Source organism: Abrus precatorius, unplaced genomic scaffold, assembly GCF_003935025.1.
Source record: "Abrus precatorius isolate BTA unplaced genomic scaffold, Abrus_2018 Scaffold10, whole genome shotgun sequence".
NCBI classification, from domain to species: domain Eukaryota; kingdom Viridiplantae; phylum Streptophyta; class Magnoliopsida; order Fabales; family Fabaceae; genus Abrus; species Abrus precatorius.
The window spans coordinates 28,410,356-28,431,556 of record NW_020874292.1 but is presented as its reverse complement, the minus strand read 5'-3'; the positions used below and the strand labels follow the sequence as shown (position 1 = coordinate 28,431,556).

The 21,201-nt window shown below is 30.6% G+C and overlaps 2 protein-coding genes across 3 annotated transcripts; both read left to right on the top strand.

Annotated features, from left to right (window-relative positions):
* Positions 1-4,893: 4,893 nt before the first annotated feature.
* On the top strand, positions 4,894-9,983 carry LOC113864427 (phosphoglycolate phosphatase 2-like). The gene is made up of 9 exons (XM_027498115.1): positions 4,894-4,999; positions 5,086-5,318; positions 7,597-7,668; positions 8,073-8,132; positions 8,218-8,270; positions 9,013-9,110; positions 9,208-9,307; positions 9,390-9,493; positions 9,564-9,983. Exons 1-9 carry the CDS (start codon positions 4,921-4,923, stop codon positions 9,662-9,664), a joined length of 900 nt encoding a protein of 299 aa, XP_027353916.1. The 5' UTR covers positions 4,894-4,920; the 3' UTR covers positions 9,665-9,983.
* Positions 9,984-11,670: 1,687 nt separating this feature from the next.
* Positions 11,671-15,159, top strand: LOC113864421 (phosphoglycolate phosphatase 2-like). 2 transcript variants are annotated; one of them, XM_027498102.1, is made up of 10 exons: positions 11,671-11,802; positions 11,933-12,165; positions 12,705-12,776; positions 13,097-13,156; positions 13,242-13,294; positions 14,024-14,121; positions 14,218-14,317; positions 14,406-14,509; positions 14,581-14,696; positions 14,932-15,159. In XM_027498102.1, the coding sequence occupies exons 1-9, from the start codon at positions 11,724-11,726 to the stop codon at positions 14,679-14,681; spliced, it is 900 nt and encodes a 299-aa protein (XP_027353903.1). In that variant the 5' UTR covers positions 11,671-11,723; the 3' UTR covers positions 14,682-14,696; positions 14,932-15,159. The 2 variants fall into 2 exon arrangements, with proteins under 2 accessions (XP_027353903.1, XP_027353892.1); XM_027498091.1 differs by having other exon boundaries at positions 14,581-15,159.
* Positions 15,160-21,201: the final 6,042 nt, after the last annotated feature.

Genomic DNA, 21,201 nt, shown 5'->3' with positions numbered 1-21,201 from the left:
AAGAATAATTTTTAACAAATTTTTAAAATATGTGTATGAAAACAGAGAAATTAAGACAAAATTTTAAATAAAAATTAATAGTTTTATAATTAAAAATAAAAATATTTTCTAACACCAACAGAATACTAAATATTGAACTGAAAAGCAATGCAAAGTAAAGCTTAGTTGTGATTTATGATAGAATTGTGAAAGTGAAAAAACGTGACAGCTTGGAATTGGATGCATGGTTTGCGTTCCTTTGAAATTGTTCCCACGAGGATCGTGCGTTGGAGTAGAATATTTGATCAAATACTTTGCGTATAAAACAATTTAAAAAATATAAGGCAATCTAGCCGTTTGATTGAGCTACTTCTCTGATTTAGCAAGGTCAAGATGAATCTCGTGATTGTTGTGTGTTTACAGCGGAAGAAAGACAGAGATTGTTATCAGGCAGAAAAGTTCAACTACTTTTATTAATTCAACCCTTCAAGTCCTTATGGTTCACGTGGTATATTTATTTAATGAATATCCAGCAAATTTTGTACAATTAAACTTTATTAATTGTTTATTTTTTGTCTTTTATTTATTAATTTTTATGACAAAAAATTAAAGTTCATGGAATTATAAATTTTAATTTTTAGTTGAAAGCTTGTAATTATAAAAATAATTTATAAATTTAAATTTATTTGACAAGCTAGTTGATTTATGTTAAATAATTTAAAAATAAATACAATATTAATTATGTATTTTTTTATTTTTTATTTGTTATTAATCATGTGAAAATATTTAAAATAAAAAATATAATTAACAATTAAAATATATAAATATTTAAGATTAATGTGTGAAAATTTGTAAAGATAAATAGTTACTTATTCTCTTTCATATATTTTGTTATTTAATTATTTTATATGTTTTGTTGTTAAATTTTTGAGATTTATTTAATTGTTTTTCAATTTTACTTTTATTTAATGATTTAAGTTTATCTTTTCTAGCTTGTAGCTATATTTGATTTATTATGAGCATACATTTGATCTTTATAAACAAATTTAGAAGAAATTTTAAAATATTTAAAAATTAGATTGAGTGGAAAATTTTAAATTAACCAATTGGTGGGAAATAAAATATGAATTATACTTTCATAAACCAAGAGATATGGAAAAAAAATCTATCATTAAAACTCATTTTAATAAAAGTACACATGATAGAAGAATAAATGTAATAATAATTTATTATTACATGTGTCTATTAAGATGTTAGAGAAAAATGAATGAAATAATTAAGATATAAATGAAGAAATTTTAATAAAAATATAATACTATACTATATAATTAATGCTTTTTAATATATGCTTAAAAATATGAACGGAAAGAGTATTTAGTACATATCTATGCAGATTGTGCAGTAGTTTGTTAATGATGTTTTAAGAATTACGATAACTAATAGATACAGTACTTTATGGAGTTTAATGCTGTTTTTAATTAAAAAATTAAAATTTTATTATATTAGTTATTGAAGTAAAGTTAAAATTTTAAATACAGAATAGTATTAAACTTATTTATAATATTATACCACGGATATGTTTAATAAAGAATGCAATAGGGAAAAAATAAATAAATAAAAGTGTGAAATGAAGTAAAAAAATTAATGAAAAAGTGTTGTTTGGAAGACAAAAAAAATATTTATTCAAACGAGTAAACAATGAAAAATAAATTATGTTAAAAAATTATTTATAATATTTATAAACAGGTATATTAATAAAAATAAAAATATATTTTTATTAATACAAATAATTTCTCAATGTTATATTTTAATGATATAATATTTAAAATTAAGTTAAACTTGTGTAATTGTATTTTAAATGAATAAAAAGTTAAATATTCAGTGAGATGTCATATATGTTAATAAAAAAAATTATAAAAATATATACATTTAAAAAGAAAAGGCTCAACTTTACAATAATAAAATGAAGAATTTTTTTTCTTTATATTAACTATTTTTTCTAATGAAACATGACATTATCTCACTTCTAATGCATCACATATTTAAATTTTTACATTTTTTAAAGTTAGGTAAATGTAAATCTTCTAACGAAAATTCAAACTTATAGAATAATATATTTATATTTTATTTTTATTTTTTCTATTTTTATCCTCTTAAGTTCGCCTAAAGCAAATAAATATCATTTTTTTTATTTAGTGTGTATTCAAATCAGTATTTATAACTTTGAAGTTGAAATAATTTAATTTTTTAATATTAATTTTACTTGAAAGTAAAGTTAAATTGATGTAATTATGGTTTTATTTTTTTGTACAAAATAACATAATAAAATTTATATATCTTTAAATTAATGCAAAAAAATAAATTTATTATGTTTATTCAAATAAAAATTTAAGGTGAGAATTAATTTTAATTGAAATTTACTGACATAAGTTAGGATAATAATTAAAATACATTTATATTTATTTAACTCAATTATGAGAATGGTAATATACTTTTAAATTTGCACTTTCTCAAAGCAAACTTACATAAGATATATTATGAGTATTATTAATTCAACTATTTATTGTTTTTAAGTTTCAGGTGGTATATTTATTTGTGATTATTATTATAGATACTATGCTATCACATGATATTATCATATCACGAACAACAAATAATATATGTCAAAATTATATAATTTGAAATAAAAAAGTATATTTATAATTAAATCTGTTTCTTTAATAATTTTGTATTATTTAAAATATATTTTCATTTAAGATATGTGAATTCTAGAATTCATAAAATAATAATTAATTAACTTTCATTCATCCATATATATATATATATATATATATATATATATATATAAAACTTAAATTCTGTTATTATTATTAAACGAGACTTAAAAACTGAAAAAATATTAAATAACTTTGAGACTATAAGAGAATACAACTTCAATAATAGACTAAAAATGGTGAGACTTGCTCTAAAATACAACGATTGTTGTCTTAATTCTAAGCCATATGAGTTAAAAAATTAACACATTTGATAATTTCTCTATAAACCCTTGCTGTAAAATAGCAAATATTTAAGACATGCATTATGGTTTCTATAGGTTGTAAACCTTTCATCAACAAAATGATTAATACTGTGCAATTTATATAAGAAATCATAAGGAATTTGAATTGAAATTCCATTAATTAAATTTTTATTCCATTTAGCAATATTAGGTCTACCTAAATTAGAGGGAGGAGACATGTTATCAATACAATCACAAAGATAAGGAGATTACTCATAATCCTTGTCCAATTCCAAATCCCTTGAATTGCAACTAAAGCAACACAAAGATACCAGGAATCCAATCATTCACCCAAAATATAGAAATAGAAGTGGAACAATCCCTAGATTTTCATGCGATACCTTATATTAACTAAGGTCAAATGGAGTCATTTTCTTTTCAAATATGAGAGATTTTTCTATTCTTATTAATACATGGATTTTTTTAAACTTGAGACCCCCTTTCTTTTTTGAGGTTATAGATTTTTTGAAATCAAGTGACATTTCCTATGATTTAGAGAACTTCAAAGAAATTTTTACACTTGCTATTAATTTAATTGCAAACAGTTATTGAAATTATTTGGATTTTCATAATATAACTAGGAATATATAGGATGCTGGACTATGATAAAATAGTCTTACTTGTTAGGGACAAAAAAAATATTTTCCATCAGAGAAAGATTCTCTTGAACTCTATCAATTAAACCATAATAGTTAGCTTTGTTAAACCTACTAATACTAAATAAGGTTTAAGATAATTTTTTAAAGAGAAAAACTAAATACTTATTTGGTATTATTGTAAAGTGGAATATTGAAAAACTAAATAAGGTTTAAAACTGTTTTTATAGATTGTGCTAATTCTTTTTGTGTTGGATGTATGGTGATTAAAATAATTTTTATAAGTTATTTTGAATTGATGACAATTTTAAAAATAATTACAATAACTCATTTTTAAACTTATTCATATGGGATTAAATTAATATTTAGAATCACGTTATAAAAACTTGTTAATCATATTACAGCGTGTTTGGAACAATGATGAGATTTAAGTTACTCTCCATAGCATAAGTAATGCACATGTAACATCTTCAAAAAATAAATTCAAACACATATTTAGACAAGTAATTTACACAATTATTTCACAGTAAACAACATAAACTTATACAAAGCTTTTTAATTTTTTAGAGATCATTTTAAATCTTATTTTTGCGTATAAGAATTATATAAAAAATAAGCATTACCTGCATAATTAAAAATTTAATTATTCCTTCATATTTTATGTAGTGCTCTTATATGTAATTTTTCTAAGAAACGATGCACATTTGAAAAACATTTATGAGTATTTTTTAAAATATTATATTATTGATATAAATATTATTTATTCAAAATTATAGCGTTTAAAGTTTTTTTTGATAAAATATTTTAGTTAGTTAAACGTTTATTTTTTAATTGAAAAACTTATTTAATAAAAAAGCAACTTTTTTTTTTGTAAATAATAAAAAAATAAATATCACACTATTTATTATTAAAAATATTAAATTAATAAAATTTTGAAAAAAATAATAAAATCAGTAAATCCTATTTTTACAATAATAAAAGTAAAATAAAAAACTTATTATTTTAATTTAAAGATGATAATGATTTTAAATAAATTAAAATATGAAAACTATCATTTTTAAAGATAAATAATTAGTAAATTTTAATTTACTTAATTATAATAATTTTATTTTGATAAACTAGTTTAAGGGTTAAATTTATAATATTTTCAATTCAATAAATCAACATTTCAAATTTTCTTTTTAACTTTTAACTAACCTTTGAACTTTCAGTTTGTGCTTATCCTGAGCTACTTTTACTAAACACATCCTTAGTAAGGTGGTTTGTTCTCAGACCTCTTCTTTTTCGATGAGTCCTCAGCTTCTGTCACCTCACAATTTCAGAGATCTCTTCGATTCCGTTGAAGCTTTTCTCTTCGACTGCGATGGTTTTTACTCTTTACATTCTCTCACATTATAACTCTCTCTCTCTGTGATGAACTGAACCATCAAGTATGTGACGTTATCTGGTTAGGTGTGATTTGGAAGGGTGACGAACTCATCAATGGCGTTTCAGAAACCCTCGACATGCTTCGCTCCAAAGGCAAGAAGCTCGTATTCGTCACCAACAATTCCTGGAAGTCGCGGAGTCAATACGCTCAGAAGTTCCGATCCTTGGGAATTCCCGTTTCGCAGGATGATATTTTCTCCTCCTCTTTCGCCGCTGCTATGTACTTGAAGATTAACAATTTCCCTTCACAAAACAAGGTTCCTAGCTTTCTCTCTTTCTATTCGCTCCTATGCCATAACTTGTTCTATTTCCTCCTTTACTGATAAATTATTAGTTATATAAAGAGTAACTGTTTTCAAATATTTAAACAAAAAGTGGTCACAACACTGTATGATAATTGAAAATGAGGAACAAAACAAAATGCGGGTGATATTTTGGCAATTATCCATGAAAACAAGAAAACAGAATTAGCAAATATTTTCCTTATAATAAAACAGGCTACTAACTTTCAGTTTCCTTCAAGATTTATGCTTCTACCCTAAGTGCCCATTTAGTTTAAAGTTCAGTATTGTAATTGATTTTGACCTGTTGAATGTGTTTGAAATACATGGAAGCAATTTCTATCTGATCTATACTATTTATAACATCATACTAACTTCAATAAATTGCGTACTTCTTGATGAATGTTCTTGTCAATTTTGCAAAAACGTACACACTTGTATGCATTAAGAACAATATCTTCCTGTCTTGCTCCTTCTTTTACAACTGGGCCCATTGATAGGATGATTAGGCGGTCTATGTGTTCAAAGTGGAGAGGGGATCCTGACTCTATATAATAATAGTTCCTAATTCTCATCCATTACAGGCTCTACACTATTATCCAACATACTTATCAAATAGGTTTTAACCTAATAAATATTTAAAATGTAATATATGTGGTGCTTTCCAAACCCATAATTGATCACCTAATTATATGGGTTCACAAAAAAATATTAGATTGACGTACACCCAATGTTGAAATCTGATCTTTAAAAAAGGTGTAATAATTATCATGGTTAAGAGGCTTTCTTTCACTTTGTGATCGCCTAAGAGGAGAAACCTCAATTGATTCTTTAGGAATTGGTGGTGGCTTATCCACTAAAGCTTTCTGTTGTGGTTATTTAGGCCCCCTTTCAATATGTTGATACATAACTTCTATTAGAATATGTTCTCTCATATCATTTTCTAGGAATTTGGGCCCCGACTATCCCTATTTTGTGGGTAGGACAACAGTATTTGTAGCCCACATTTGTGGGGTAATCAATGAAATAACATTTAATAGTCAAGCTTAGGTCATAATTTTGATGCAATAGGGTCATCAATTCTCAATTTGGCTACACAATCCTACACACAAAAATAGTTAAGACTAAGTTTTCATCCCTTAACAAGCTCATAAGATGTTTTAGGAACAAAAAAGGTATTTTATTTGACAATGTTATTCATGAAAAATGTAGAAAGAGCTAAAAAATAATAATAAAACTATTATCATGGACAATAAATATAAATAATAATCATTAAAATTGATATTTAACACATAATATAAATTCTCTTGTGGGTAGAGATTATATTATAATAAAACAACAGATACAAAAATTCAAAACCTGTAGACAGAAGGATTTTGCTGTCAAAACCCTCCCAAAATTAACATGTCACAATTAGTTAATTAATGTATTAAACTTCTGTGGATATGTCAAAACAAAAACCAATTCAAGTAACACAATATTTTATTAAATTTAAGAAAAGCTTATTAATTTTGTAAATAACCGACTATAGTGGTTTATTCTGACCTCAATAATAAAATTCTCAACAAGAATAAACAATTATCCAAAATTTTTCTTCATTCAGCTCCAATTTTTTAAACATATTAAAGAGAAAATAACATAAAATTTTCATTATAAGAGAACTCATATTTTCTATGCATCAACAACAAAATAGTGATAAACCAAAAAATTTAGAAATCAGAATTTTAGGGTTCTAAATCTAGTATAACCTGGCTTTATGATACTACATGTAAGTAATTTCCGTCAGATATATACTAGAATTTAGAATACCATAATAACTTGAATAAATTACGTACCTTTTGATGGACGATCTTGCCAATTTGTAGAAGTGTACGCACTTATATACATCAGGAACAAGATCTTCCTCTCCTGCTCCTTCTCTAGCAATTGAGCCCTTTGAGGGAAAGAGTATACAGTTTTGAGTGTTCAAAGTGGAGAGGGAATCCTAATCTTCTATAATAACAATAACCCAGGCTTTCATCCATTAAAAACCCTACACTGTTATCCAGCATACTTACTTTGACTCAATAAATATCTATAATATATGTGGTGCTTTCCAAACACATGCATAAATTAATCTGAACTACACATTTTTATCAAAATTCATATAAAAGTGCGAGAATTGATTTTATAACTTCAAAAACAAAAAGCCAAGAAGCCTACCTACATACAGTTACGTGATATTTTTGTCATTGGTGTTTTGGTCAATGTTCAGGTTTATGTTATTGGTAGACAAGGTATACTGGAAGAGTTGCAGCTTGCTGGCTTCACAGCTTTTGGTGGTCCTGTGAGTTCTGCATATATATAAATTATAATCTATCTTCTTCTTTAACTTTTTCCTCTTTAAAATTGCAGTTCTGGTTGTTTGAAGAACTATTTAGGAGTCATGCACTGCTGTTCTAACGGATTAGTTTTCAATTCATGTTCTGTTTTGCTTGTACTTTTTGTTGTTTGGATGATTAGTCACCTTTATTGAGTAGGAACTAGTTGGGGGTAAACAATATGTACGTGTATGTTGTTAGAAAGGAAACCCTTCCACTAACCGTTTAGCTCAGGTGATCATATTCAAGTCTATTATTAGGCTGGATTTTCTTATTGGCAATCCACGCTTCAAACAAGAGAAAGACAGAATGATGAAAATCACAAGATTGACACCAAAGTTATCCTCACTAAAGCATTCATTGATTGCAGGGAGATGCAAATAAAACAATAGACCTGAAGCAGAACTGCTTTGTTGAACATGATAAGAGTGTAATGTAACACCTTGCTCGTGGTTACTTTGAGTATCTGCTTGGAGATCGTTGTTTACAGTTAACTGATGGGTTCACTCTTGCAGGTTGGAGCTGTAGTGGTTGGTACAGATACCAAAATTAACTATTACAAGCTTCAGTAAGAAAATCTTTACCTTTGCTCTTTTTTTGAGCACTTTACCTTCTGATTGATGTTGTTTCTGACTTTGTCTCCAAATTTTTAGTTAAGAAATACCTTTGATGACTTATATTTATGGAGTCCCATAAGAATATTGATGCTATCAGAACTATATTCTGGTTGCTTGTTGACTTGAAGCATCCACCACATTGCATATTTTTTACCAAACTGACATAACTTGAACTTCTGATGATCCTAGTTTGTCTTCATCAGTGCATGAAAGTTTTGAAGTTTCTTTCAAATGTTTGTTCATGTTAAAGATTTCTATGGATAGATTCGTGCGTTTGTAATAACTAATAAGGTCATAATGCTGCAAGAATGATGTGATGCACAAATTACTTTTCTTTGAGAACATTAATGATGTATTAAAGTAGTTTTTGTGATTGTTACTTAACCCAAAGCACAATAACTTTTCTTAAAGTGAGTTCGACTTAGAAAGTCAAAAATAAATTCTGCCTACTAATTTTAGCATGTCTCAGGTGATTAGGTAGATTTTTTTTTATTTCATTTATTACAAAATAGTTGGATATGAATCATCTACGTTCATATATTTATATAGGCCAACATCCTCTTAAATTCTTGTGTGTTAACAGCTGTGTCCTGTATTGAAAATTCTATCCACATTTATGTTATTACTTTTTTTTTCATGTTATTACTTGCTTTTAGTTGTTTCATACTTTGTTATTTCAATGTCATCTGATAGGTACGGAACCCTTTGCATACGTGAAAATCCAGGATGCCTTTTCATTGCCACCAACCGTGATGCAGTTGGAAATATGACTGCTTTGCAAGAATGGCCTGGTCCTTTATTTAACTCCTTTTTCTTTCTTAAGTGATATGGAGAATTAGTATGCAAGTTTATTGTATGGCCTCATAATTGATAAAAGTTGGATTTCAGGTGCGGGGAGTATGGTTGCTGCTATATGTGGATCAACCGAGACGGAACCTGTTGTGGTGGGGAAACCATCAACCTTTATTATGGAGATTTTACTTAAGAAGTGAGCAACTTAAATTTGTTGATTTTGTCCGCAATGATTTTTGTGCTTTACTTTGCGGCATTTAACTCACTCCTTTAAGCAGATTCAACGTGAGTTGCTCCAAAATGTGTATGGTGGGTGATAGTCTAGCTACTGATATATTGTTTGGACAAAATGCTGGTTGCAAAACTCTTCTAGTACTTTCAGGTAATGGATGTATCTCTTTCTATATTAAGTACGTCGTAACATATTGCGATTACTTTCATTGTGCAAACAGGTGTCACAACTCAATCAGCTCTACTTGACCCTTCAAACAATATTCATCCTGACTACTACACAAGCAAAGTTTCTAATATGCTCGACTTATCGGGAACATAAATAGGTTCTTTCGAAGTTAGTCATTCTCTGATGACCCATTGAAATTATAGAATGATGCTACATTCACAGACAACATCATTTCACATCTACTCTACTTTCACTCTAATAATAGTTGATCTCATTTCGTTTTCTAATGCCTCATTTTGGTATGAGGTGATGAGCACCAATGATTATTAGAGGCTATAATAGTTGTTCTCCTGTGAATCAGAATCATAACTGTTCCGATTAATTTAAATAGCATCTAGTACATATAACTGCACTTGCACTGTACTCAGATTTTGGCGGGGAATATCAGACATGACCTGGGTGAAATTATTCTTTCTGCATCATCACGAATGTGGTTTGAGGGACGCTGCATCGTATCATGATCACAAAAGAATTTGGAAATCCTGAATGTCAACCGGCAGATGATGACAATAGAAGAGATAAGCATAATCTGAGGTAATAATGACACCAGAATAGAAGACAAACTAACCAAAACATAAACAATATTTGGCACAAATAAACTAGTAGTTAAAGTACCCCTGGGTCTTGGACATTAAACTTTTTATAGAAGCAAGTTTAAGTCTCAAACTAAATCAACACATAATCTGACAAGTCTTAAAAATATTTACATGGATTGAAAATAGAGTGGGCTGAAATAAGGGCAGATGAAATATCAAAATTTTCGTTTACTTCCTTCCTTGATTTGGATCCATTGAAATTCTCCACTGAAATTCAATAATTTTAGCGGAATCCATCGTTTTAATTTCCTGTTTTCAAAGCCATGAAATGTGTAGCATGAGCCGTAAAATGTCATAACAGGACAGAAAAATATAAAAATAATATAATGGTCTCAAAACATTAACAATAACTTTTTATGACTAAATTCTTTTTAATATTTTAAATGTATTATTTTCTTTTATATTTTAATCAGTCTTATCTATTTTATTCAATCATGTCAGGCACTATTCATGAATTAATAGTTTTTTATATATATTTTGGACCTTGTGTAAACAATTTCACTGGATTGCGTGTAGGCTGCTTGAATTGCGAACAATTACAAAAAAATTTACAGGGACTAATTTTAAAACTTATTCATATGGGATTAAATTATAATTTAGCATTATATATGTTCAAAATTTTTTAATTTCGCATAATTAGTTAAACACATGTTAGAATCACGTTATTAAAAATTGTTGATCACATTACAGTGTGTTTGGAACGTCGATGAGATTTGAGTATATAGGCGTCTCTCACGAGTAAATTACTCTGCATAGCATTAAAGTAATGCACATTTAACATTTTTAAATACAAAACCAAACACATTTATATAAGTAATTCACAAAACTATATCACATTATATAACATTAACTTGTTTAAAACTTTTTTTCGTAGAGATCATATCAAATCTTATTTTTGCAAATAAGAAGTATATTAAATATAAGCATTACCTACATATTTGTTAGATTTTATGTATATATTACACATATGATAAGAAAGATAAGTATTAAAGAAGTTTGAAATAATTAATAAATTTTAATATGTTGATTAAAAATTAGTAAAATATTTTATTGAGAGAGGTTTGGTGATTTCAACATTTTAAAAGCATTAATATTTAATTTTTAGTTGAAACATATCTAAACGCACGCAGAAAAAAGAGAGAGAAGTAGATATACATATTTTTTTGAAATGTCTGTTCATTAATATTAAGATTTAGAGGAAGGAAGTGTGTGCGTGTTTGTCTTTAAATATTTTTATTATGTATCGGTTAAGGCTATACTTTTATTTTCTTGGATTCTATTAACATTATTTCTTAAAATAATTTTTAATAAAAATTTATAAAATTAATTTTAAACATTTAAAAGTGATTTTTAAAAATATTTTATATATTTTTGATAAAATAAATATTTTTTAATAAAAAATTATAACTTTTAATCACGTGGAGTGCTGATGTTAATATTTTTTTTTCTAGAATTAAAAAAAAACTTAGAGAAACGTGATAGAATGTAGTAATTAGCGTTATGACTGGCAAAGTAACGAAGCGAAAACATCTTTGTTCTCAGATTCTTCTTTTCCAATGAGTCCTCAGCTTCTGTCACCTCACAATTTCAGAGATCTCTTCGATTCCGTCGAAGCTTTTCTCTTCGACTGCGATGGTTTGTACTCTATACTCTCTCTCACGTTTTAACGTTTCTCTCTCTCTCTCTCTCTCACGTTTTAACGTTTCTCTCTCTCTCTCTCTCTTTGCGGAATTGAACCATGAACTGGGTCACGTTAACTTGTTAGGTGTGATTTGGAAGGGTGACGAACTCATCGATGGCGTTTCAGAAACCCTGGACATGCTTCGCTCTACAGGCAAGAAGCTCGTATTCGTCACCAACAATTCTTGGAAGTCGCGGAGTCAATACGCTCAAAAGTTCCGATCCTTGGGAATTCCCGTTTCGCAGGACGAGATTTTCTCCTCCTCTTTCGCTGCTGCTATGTACTTGAAGGTCAACAATTTCCCTTCACAAAACAAGGTTCCTCGCTTTCTCTTTTTCTTTTTGCTCCTAAGCCATAACTTGTTCTGTTTCCTCTTTTACCGCTTAATTATTAGTTATGTATAGACTTGTGAATGGAGAATGGTAAATGACATGGCTTGGTTACGTTTATGTTAATGTTACTGATGCCATAGGGTTGTTTTGTTTGGATTGAAAAAATGACACGTTGTTTTATTTTGTTTTCTGATTTCAAATATTTGTTCAAAAAATGGACACAACTCTGGATGATATTTGAAAATGAGGAACAAAAGAAAATTCAGGTGGTATTTTGTAATTATCCATGAAAACAAGAAAGCATAATTAGCAAATTTGTACCAAACATGCCACTAATTTCAGTTTTGTTTTAGACTTGTGCTGTCACGCGAAGTGGCCATTTGGTTTAACGTTGTGTAAAACTGAATTTGAGCCTTTGAGTGAGATTGAGATACGTGTATAAATTAAACTGAACAAACCCTAAGTCACCTACCTGCATACATTTACGTGATATTTTTGCCATTGGCGTTGTTCTCAATGTTCAGGTTTATGTTATTGGTGGGGAAGGCATACTGGAAGAGTTGCAGCTTGCAGGCTTCACTGCTTTTGGTGGTCCCGTGAGTTCTGCATATTTATAAATTATAATCTGTTTCTCTTATTTTCTTTTTTCCTTAATAAAATTGAAGTTCTTCTTGTCTGAAGAACTATTTTGGAGGCATGCACTGCTGTTCTAACAGATTAGTTTTTCAATTCATGTTCTCTTTTGCTTGTAAATTTTGTACCCTTCCACTAATTGTTTAGCTTAATTGATCAATTCAAGTCTATTATTAGGTTACGTTTTCTTAATAGCAATGCATGCTTCAAACTAGACAAAGACGGATGGAAGAGTATCACAAGTTGTTTAAGTTATCCTCACTAAAGCATTCATTGATTGCAGGGAGATGCAAATAAAACAATAGACCTGAAGCAGAACTGCTTTGTTGAACATGATAAGAGTGTAATGTAACACCTTGCTCATTATTACTTTGAGTATCTGCATTGAGATTATTGCTTGCAGTTAATTGATGGGTTCACTTGTGCAGGTTGGAGCTGTAGTGGTTGGTATAGATCCAAACATTAACTATTACAAGCTTCAGTAAGAAAATCTTTTCATTTGCCCTTTTCTTGAGCACTTTATCTTCTGATTTATGTTGCTTCTGAAAGTGACTTGTGTCTCCAAAATTTTAGTTCAAATATCAGAACCCTTGATGACTTATAAACATATGGACCATGGAGTCCCAAAAGAATATTGATGCTATCAAAGCTATATTCCAGTTGCTAGTATGACAAGAAGTATCCACCACATTGCTTATTTTTTACCAAGCTCACATTAACTTTTAATGATCCTAGTTTGTCTTCATCAGCGCATGACAGTTTTGAAATTTCTTTCAAATGTTTATGTTAAAGATTTCTACGTATAGATTTTTCCATTGTTGTAATAACTAACAAGGTCATAATACTGCAAGAATGATGTAATGAACAAATTGCTTTTCTTTGAAAACATTAATGATGTATTAAAGTAGTTTTGGATTGCTAATTAACCCAGCAGAATAACTTTTCTTAAAGTGAGTGACTTGAAAAGTTAAGAATAAACTCTGCCTATAAATTTTAGCATGCTTTAGGTGAATAGGTAGATTTATTTTATTTCATTTATTACAAAATAGATGGATATGAATCATCAACATTCATATACTTATATAGGCAAACATCCTCTTAAATTCTGGTGTGTTAACAGCCGTGTCCTGCATTGAGAATTCTATCCACATTTATGTTATTACTTGCTTTTAGCTGATTCATATTTTGATATTTCAATGTTGTGTTATAGGTATGGAACCCTTTGCATACGTGAAAATCCAGGATGCCTTTTCATTGCCACCAACCGGGATGCAGTTGGAAATATGACTGCTTTGCAAGAATGGCCTGGTCCTTTATTTAACTCCATTTTATTCTTAAGTGATACAGAGAATTAGTATGCCACGTTATTGTATGGCCTCATAACTGATAAAAGTTGAATTTCAGGTGCAGGGAGTATGGTTGCTGCTATGTGTGGATCAACCGAGAAGGAACCTGTTGTGGTGGGGAAACCATCAGCCTTTATGATGGAGTTTTTACTTAAGAAGTGGGAAACATAAATTTTTTGGTTTTGTCCGCTATGTTTTTGTGCTTTACTTTATATTTTTCAGTATATGACTTACTCTTTTAAGCAGATTCAACGTGAGTTGCTCCAAAATGTGTATGGTGGGTGATAGACTAGATACTGATATATTGTTCGGACAAAATTCTGGTTGCAAAACTCTCCTAGTATTTTCAGGTAATGGGACGTATCCTTTTCTATATTGCAAAACTCTCAACATTTTGTGATTATTTTCATTGTGCAAGCAGGTGTCACTACTCAATCAGCTCTACAAGATCCTTCAAATAATATTCAGCCCGACTACTACACAAACAAAGTTTCTGATATGCTTGATTTATTGGGAGCATAAGGTGGTTCTTCCCAAGTTAGTCATTCTCTGATGACCCATTGAGATTATAGGATAATGTCACATACAGACATACTTCATTTCACATTAATTCGATTTTCACTCTCTAATTATAGCTGATCTCATTTCGATTTCCGTGCCTCACTTTGGTGTGAGGTGATGTGCACCAAGGATTATTAGAGGCTATAAAATTTGTTCTCCCATTAATCCGAATCATTACTGTCCGATTATTTTTAAATTGCACTGTACTCAGATTTCGACGTAGAATATCAGTCATGACCAGGGTGAAATTATTCTTTCTATTATTTCAAAGGTAGGACACCACGGTTATTACATCAACGAGCCATTGGAAGCTGAACCCTAATTTGATATTTCTAATAGTGCAGTTCTTTACGTAGCTTTTTATTAGCAGTTTGGCACTACTGTTGTATAGCTTCTTGGCATCTTCATTCACAATCACAAGTAGAGTACTTCCATTGCGACGGGGTTCACTGGGTTTAAACACGGAGGCTTTTATAAACTATAATTCTGTTGTAGAGAGGTGCGATCAACCCGTATTAATGCACTATATTTCATTAGAACTCTGCAATTGATCAACCCGTATTAATGCACTATATTTCATTAGAACTCTGCAATTAAACGTGTTTAGACTAGAGTCATATTAGGATGAGTAACTTCATGGGAAAATCTTGGTGTTGCACTTCTTTTAAAACTCTACTTATGGTCCTATAATAGATTCCAAGTCTGGATAAAAGAGAAAAGTTATGTTAGTATTCGTTAACCACCGTAGAACTTATGGATACTAGTACAAATTACTACAAAGGTTCTTAGAATACAAATTGCTCATATAAAAAGTTTCAGAACTGCCTGGCTCTGAAAAGAAAAATCCTCCCATTTTACATGTTTCTTTCACTGTACATTTATTATTTTTCCTACTTTACTTTTTTTAATCAAAAGTGAAAAAAAATAAATTACTAAGTAGGTATTACAAGAATATAAAATTTTTATTGGACTTTTGGTATGCCCCGAACTATGAAAATGGAAAGGGAAACAATAAATAGGGGCTCGGGCGATCCTCTTGAGTCTTGAGAACCCTTAGTTCACCTTGCTTTGATTAGTGTGTCTAATCTCCGAGCGCCATTTTATTTCCCCAAAATATGCACCACTTAAAAAATGGTTAATAGGAAAAGCATAAAATTTTGGGAACTTGCACAAAATAAATTGGTATCTGTGTGAAACTAACAATAGAAGGTAATTTGGAAAACTTCCACGACGTGGTTTAAGGGACGCGGCCTCAGCATGATCACAAATAGAGTTTGGAAATCCTGGATGTCAACGGGTAGATGATCACAATAGAATAGATAATGCATAATCTGAGGTAACAATGACACCAGAATCGAACACGAACTAACCAAACCTGAAAGAATGTTTGGCACAGATAAACTAGTAGTTAAATAACCCATTGTGTCTTGGACCATAAGATATATTTAGAAGCAGGTTTAAGTCTCAAACTATATCAAAACATAATCAATCAGACAAAGGACAATGGCTATTGTATAGCATAAGATGACCAAAATTCATCAAAGATTTCTACACTACATTCCACTTGTTCCTGTTACAAGCAATCAGAATAACAGGTCATGCTAAGCATAATACAGGCAATGACAATCATACAGAATAGAAGGACCATCATAACAGAACTTACACAATATCATATATCCACAAACAATGGATTATGCTGCTTAGCATCATTGGCAATACTATTTGTCCCACATGAAGACTCCACTGTGACTTGTCATTTTTAAGAAATGGCTAACTCAAACTATACAAGTTCCTTAATGAGCAAACCTAAAGTCTTGGTGGTATATCATATTCATGGATAGTGCCTGGCCTGAATTTTCGAAGCTCCATACCTTTCCAATTCAGGTGGAACAGGACTATTACTTAGAATAAGCCGTGTTATTTTAGTCTTAATGGTGGTTTGGTGAAGTCCTATACGAATGGCAAGTGGCACAACTCTAAGACTTCAACCCCCGAAATTCTGGAACTTGGTTACAGTCCATCTTCACGGACATCAGTGCACTAAATAGTTAAGAATTGTAGTCACCAATTTTTCCTGCATGACCAGTTAGCCCAGTACAATGTGTGTTCATTTCAATATTCCTAGCTTGTCATGGTTTTATGACATGAGCCACATGAGGAATAACAACAAAATTTATAACCAAGATTAATCTCCCTCTATTACTCCTGTGATTTGCCGCATAAAAAGTAATGGTGCACTACCCTTGTTTAAAATATTGGCAACAATCGCTGTCTTGTCATTTACTTCATCAACTCCTGTTTTGATCAACCCAAACCGAACCAATATCTTAAGCTCATGTAAATTTCTGGTCAAGAAGCTTATATAGTTTATTACCTTCCCTTGTTGGGCTTAATGGGATGTGGGCCCTCTTGATATTTAGACCCAAATTTATATCGGGCCCATATTGGATTGGCCTGCAAATGTAACCTGATTCTCTGATGAGTATCTGGTGTGCCATATTAAACTTTGAAATAGAGGAGAGGGATCTTATGATTCTTATAAATAAGAGAGAGAGAGAGAGAGAGAGAGAGAGAGAGAGAGGGAGAAGGGTCTTGTGATTTGTCTCATTTTGGGGAATATTCTCGTGATGTGCGAGGCCATAATAACTGACTGCTTACAATCCCGCATCCCTCGGCTGTGGCACCAATAAATAACCACACAGATTTAATGCAGTTCTACTTCTACAATTACTTACTTCACATGGTCTCCAACTATATTTTACATTCTATATAATATCTATTAAGATATTTCACTTGTTCATATTTGATCACTAACAACATTTCAATGAAGAAGATAAGCATGTTATAATACCCGTAAACTCATTAATCCACATTTAAGAAGTTTCAATATCATAATAGGCCCACAGTTATTTCTTCCTTTCTAGACAATTTACAGGTCAAATGGGAAGGGAATGATGATAAGCGTGAGAAAAGGACATCAAAGGAAAAGGTATGGACCGTGTAACCATGCCAAAACCTTGTGTTGTTGTGCCTTGGTAGTAGGTTACAGGCTCACACTGTCACAGTCAAAATTTTATCCAACTAATTGTGAAATCCATATTTTTTTTACACTTCCTTTGGTGGAAGAGATTTTGACATCAAAAGAAACTAAAAAGTGAAGCCAAAAGTGAAGCTAGCAGCCAAATCCCACATCTCAAAAGCTCTTTTCTGCTAGGTGAGGTTATCAAACTCTGAAGCATCAGACTCTCCCGCTTGAAGGAATATATTCCCTTCTACCAGTAAAACAAAAAACAATTCAAACTTTGTAGAGACTCAAAGTTTTAAATAAAAACTATTTATGTAAATTATATATATGTTGAGGGGCCCAAGACTCACATGCATGCCACATGTCAAAATGTAATTGTACTGATGCTACCACCTTGTAGCTGTTCATATAATATCAGTGTGTACCAGTAATATTTAATCATTGTGACTATAATAAAGAGTTTAATATCAAAGAGGGGGAGAGGGCCACTGCATAAAACTGATAGTTTTGATTCAAAATACAGATAGAGCTGCATGTGGGCATGGGGTGAGTAGCTCGTACCTCTATGCATGCACCTCAGATCTGCTTTGTTTTTCTCTCATACTTAATTTTTTCCTTCGTATTGTTTATGCATTTGTTTAGTATTCCTGTATCTTTGAATGCGTTTCATTGCCTGGAGTGAAAATTGAAAGTAGGGTAAGTAGAAACATCTGCAAAGCCTTGCTTTCTCAACTTGCATGGGTTTAGAAGGCCACAATAATGACCTAAAAAGGTCAAAAAGTGTTCCATCTTACAATGGGCTATTTTTAAATTTTAATTAACAAAATGTTTCCCATAAATTATAGCAAAACTTTAAAGTTATTGTCGGTTTCTGAGATCGTGATCCATTTTCTCAAGTTCCGTGGGTTGATTATTAATTCTCTTTTGACACAGCGTGATACTTGGTGTTTGTCTATCAATTTGAGTAGTTTAGAAACTGCAATGCTTCTATCTCATTGGGCAAACAATTGAAGTATTTTGTTTTACTTTTTGGTTTTTATTGAGGTGGAACTTTTAAAATTAAATGACTAGTATCACAAATATCCCATTATCGAAAATCTTGTCAAACTTGTTACATTAGCCTAAGTATTTTTTGAATAATTTCTTTGGAGTAGCAAATTTAGATGACTATAGCTTAAGCTGATTAATAATAGATCAATATTATTACTTTCAAAAGCAACATTTTCAAATGTTTTCTATTGAGCAACTTAAACTCAAGACATAAAAGCTGACGCTATTTTTTTGTATTTGAGAAAAGCTACCTTAGTTTGGCTTCCACTCACTCTCAAGAAATCACATGTTTCAAGACCAAGAAAAAAAAAGAAGGCAAAGAAAAATCTTATCATCATTCAACATTTTCTGTAACGAAAAGAGCCTATATATAAAAGGATAAATTGGCCCAAATAAAGTTTTGTTTGACCGAGGAAAATTGTTTTTAGGGAGGGGGTGGAGTCTATGAAAAAGAGGAAAGCAACTAAGAAAACAAAGTGTCTGTTTGAGAGAGGGAAAGGACCAGAGAAGCGTGAAGTGCCCTACTTTGCCTTTAACTTGGGACCAAACTTATGTACTATATATTGGGAGTCAAAATCCAAAACCCACTAATCCTAATGTTAACCCCAAAGTTGAAGGTCACTACCTCCCCTTATTGCCCCATGTGGCCATTGCTGAATGACTCTAGACAGTGACTTTAACCAAGAAAGTTGTCCACGACATGAGCAATCAAACAAAACATTGGTAAAAAATAAAGTCACAGTCCAAAGTTGATTTATTGTCGTTTTTCAGATTTTTCCCATTTGGTGCGCAATTGCTCACACGTAACTAGTGTTAGAAAAATATTACACGAGATGAGAAAAGAGAATTATTAAAGCAAAAGCAAAGAAAGAAACATTTCGTTGATGTTTGAAGTGGACACTTTTGGTCATGTCCTAAATAATAAATGTATATATTGGGGGGGGGGGGTATGTTATATGTGTTATCATTGATTTGTGTTAATTTTGTGGTTGATATTAAAGGGAAGAATTATAGTGATAGTTCTCAATAAATTAACATTCTTTTTTTAAACCCTGAATCCAATTGTGGTTAAAGCTTAAAAGATTAGTTGTTCATATTTGGACACATAATGTGTACTTGTTTACTTGGCCCTCTTGCTTGCTATCTCATCCTGGTTGTCAAAATAAGAAAAAGGTGTTTGTGGATGTACCAGAGTAGAGATATCTGGATGCTTTTTGGAAAGAGAGATATTTGGATTACATGAAACACCAGAAAAACTAAGGTCAATATTATTTATTTATGGGGAGGGAGGGGGGGGGGGTCATATGGAAAAATGAATTCCAACCACCTCAATTGTTATTATTTATTAGATTTCATACTCAATTGGGACCTGATACAGTTGTGCAAAGTCACTTATTTCGAGAAAACAAAGCCATAGACCAATTTGTTAAAGCTCTAATGAATTCAATTTGAGCCAAACTCTTAGTAATGAAAAGGTCATTTATTAATGCAGCCTATATATTTCTCTTTCTCATTTGCACACACATAGGGGATGAGTGATCCATGTGTGATCCCTTGTCCCATCACAGCAATAGCATAGCATTTAGAGGCTGGGCCCTGCTTGGCTAGTATAGCAAAGACACTGAGAATAATTAACGTAATTGGTAGGATAGCACTGCAAGATAAGGAGGGGTTTTCTCATTTACAAGCCCCAATGAACGTAGTTCCTATTTTGCAATGAAATTAAAGCCACTTCTTTTGGTACATACATAATCAAAAGCTTTAATGGGCATTGCAGTGAGTGTGCAATGGATGGTCCACCAAAACTTATTATAGCTTAGATGATTCAGTAATACACCTCTATTTTTCATTGGATCACCCAAACATTCCCATGGACCGTTGGTCCATTACTTGCTCATTTTATTGACTGCAAGGGAAAGTAGCACCCATTTTAGGCAACCAAAAATCTTCATGTCGGCTTAAGTGATGGAAATTTGTATTTACATCAAATGACTTCATGCAAACATAATCATAATAACAATTATTGTATATAGGAAAACTATTTTTTCCCCCTTCCTTCTTTCTTTCTTTCTTATTTTATTTTCTTTCTTGCTTCCTTGTTTTGTTTTGTTTATGATTTTTATTTTTTCTTTTGGGTTATATTTTGGGGTTGAAAGGAAAATAATAGGATGATAGGATGGTCACCACCTATTAGATGCTCCACACTCTAGGGAAATTGTCGTCTTATTCAACCTCGCCACGCTTCCTCCCTCAATAACATGTGATTTCAGATTTTTTAAATGGAAATATCCAATCATTAACAATTATTTAAGAAAATATTAATTGACACTCTTAAAATGCTAATTAAAATTTTAAAATATTTTTTATTAAAAAATTAGTAATCTATTTTAACATAATTTTGTAAAA

What these genes read in the sequence shown, in the direction of transcription:
- LOC113864421 (XM_027498102.1), top strand. Translation starts at nt 11,724, where the DNA reads ATGAGTCCTCAGCTTCTGTCACCTCACAATTTCAGAGATCTCTTCGAT. An exon ending in ATTTCCCTTCACAAAACAAG is followed by an intron (nt 12,166 to 12,704) that starts GTTCCTCGCTTT and finishes CTCAATGTTCAG; the next exon opens with GTTTATGTTATTGGTGGGGA. An exon ending in TCACTGCTTTTGGTGGTCCC is followed by an intron (nt 12,777 to 13,096) that starts GTGAGTTCTGCA and finishes CATTGATTGCAG; the next exon opens with GGAGATGCAAATAAAACAAT.
- LOC113864427 (XM_027498115.1), top strand. Translation starts at nt 4,921, where the DNA reads ATGAGTCCTCAGCTTCTGTCACCTCACAATTTCAGAGATCTCTTCGAT. An exon ending in TTTTCTCTTCGACTGCGATG is followed by an intron (nt 5,000 to 5,085) that starts GTTTTTACTCTT and finishes TTATCTGGTTAG; the next exon opens with GTGTGATTTGGAAGGGTGAC. An exon ending in ATGGAGATTTTACTTAAGAA is followed by an intron (nt 9,308 to 9,389) that starts GTGAGCAACTTA and finishes TCCTTTAAGCAG; the next exon opens with ATTCAACGTGAGTTGCTCCA.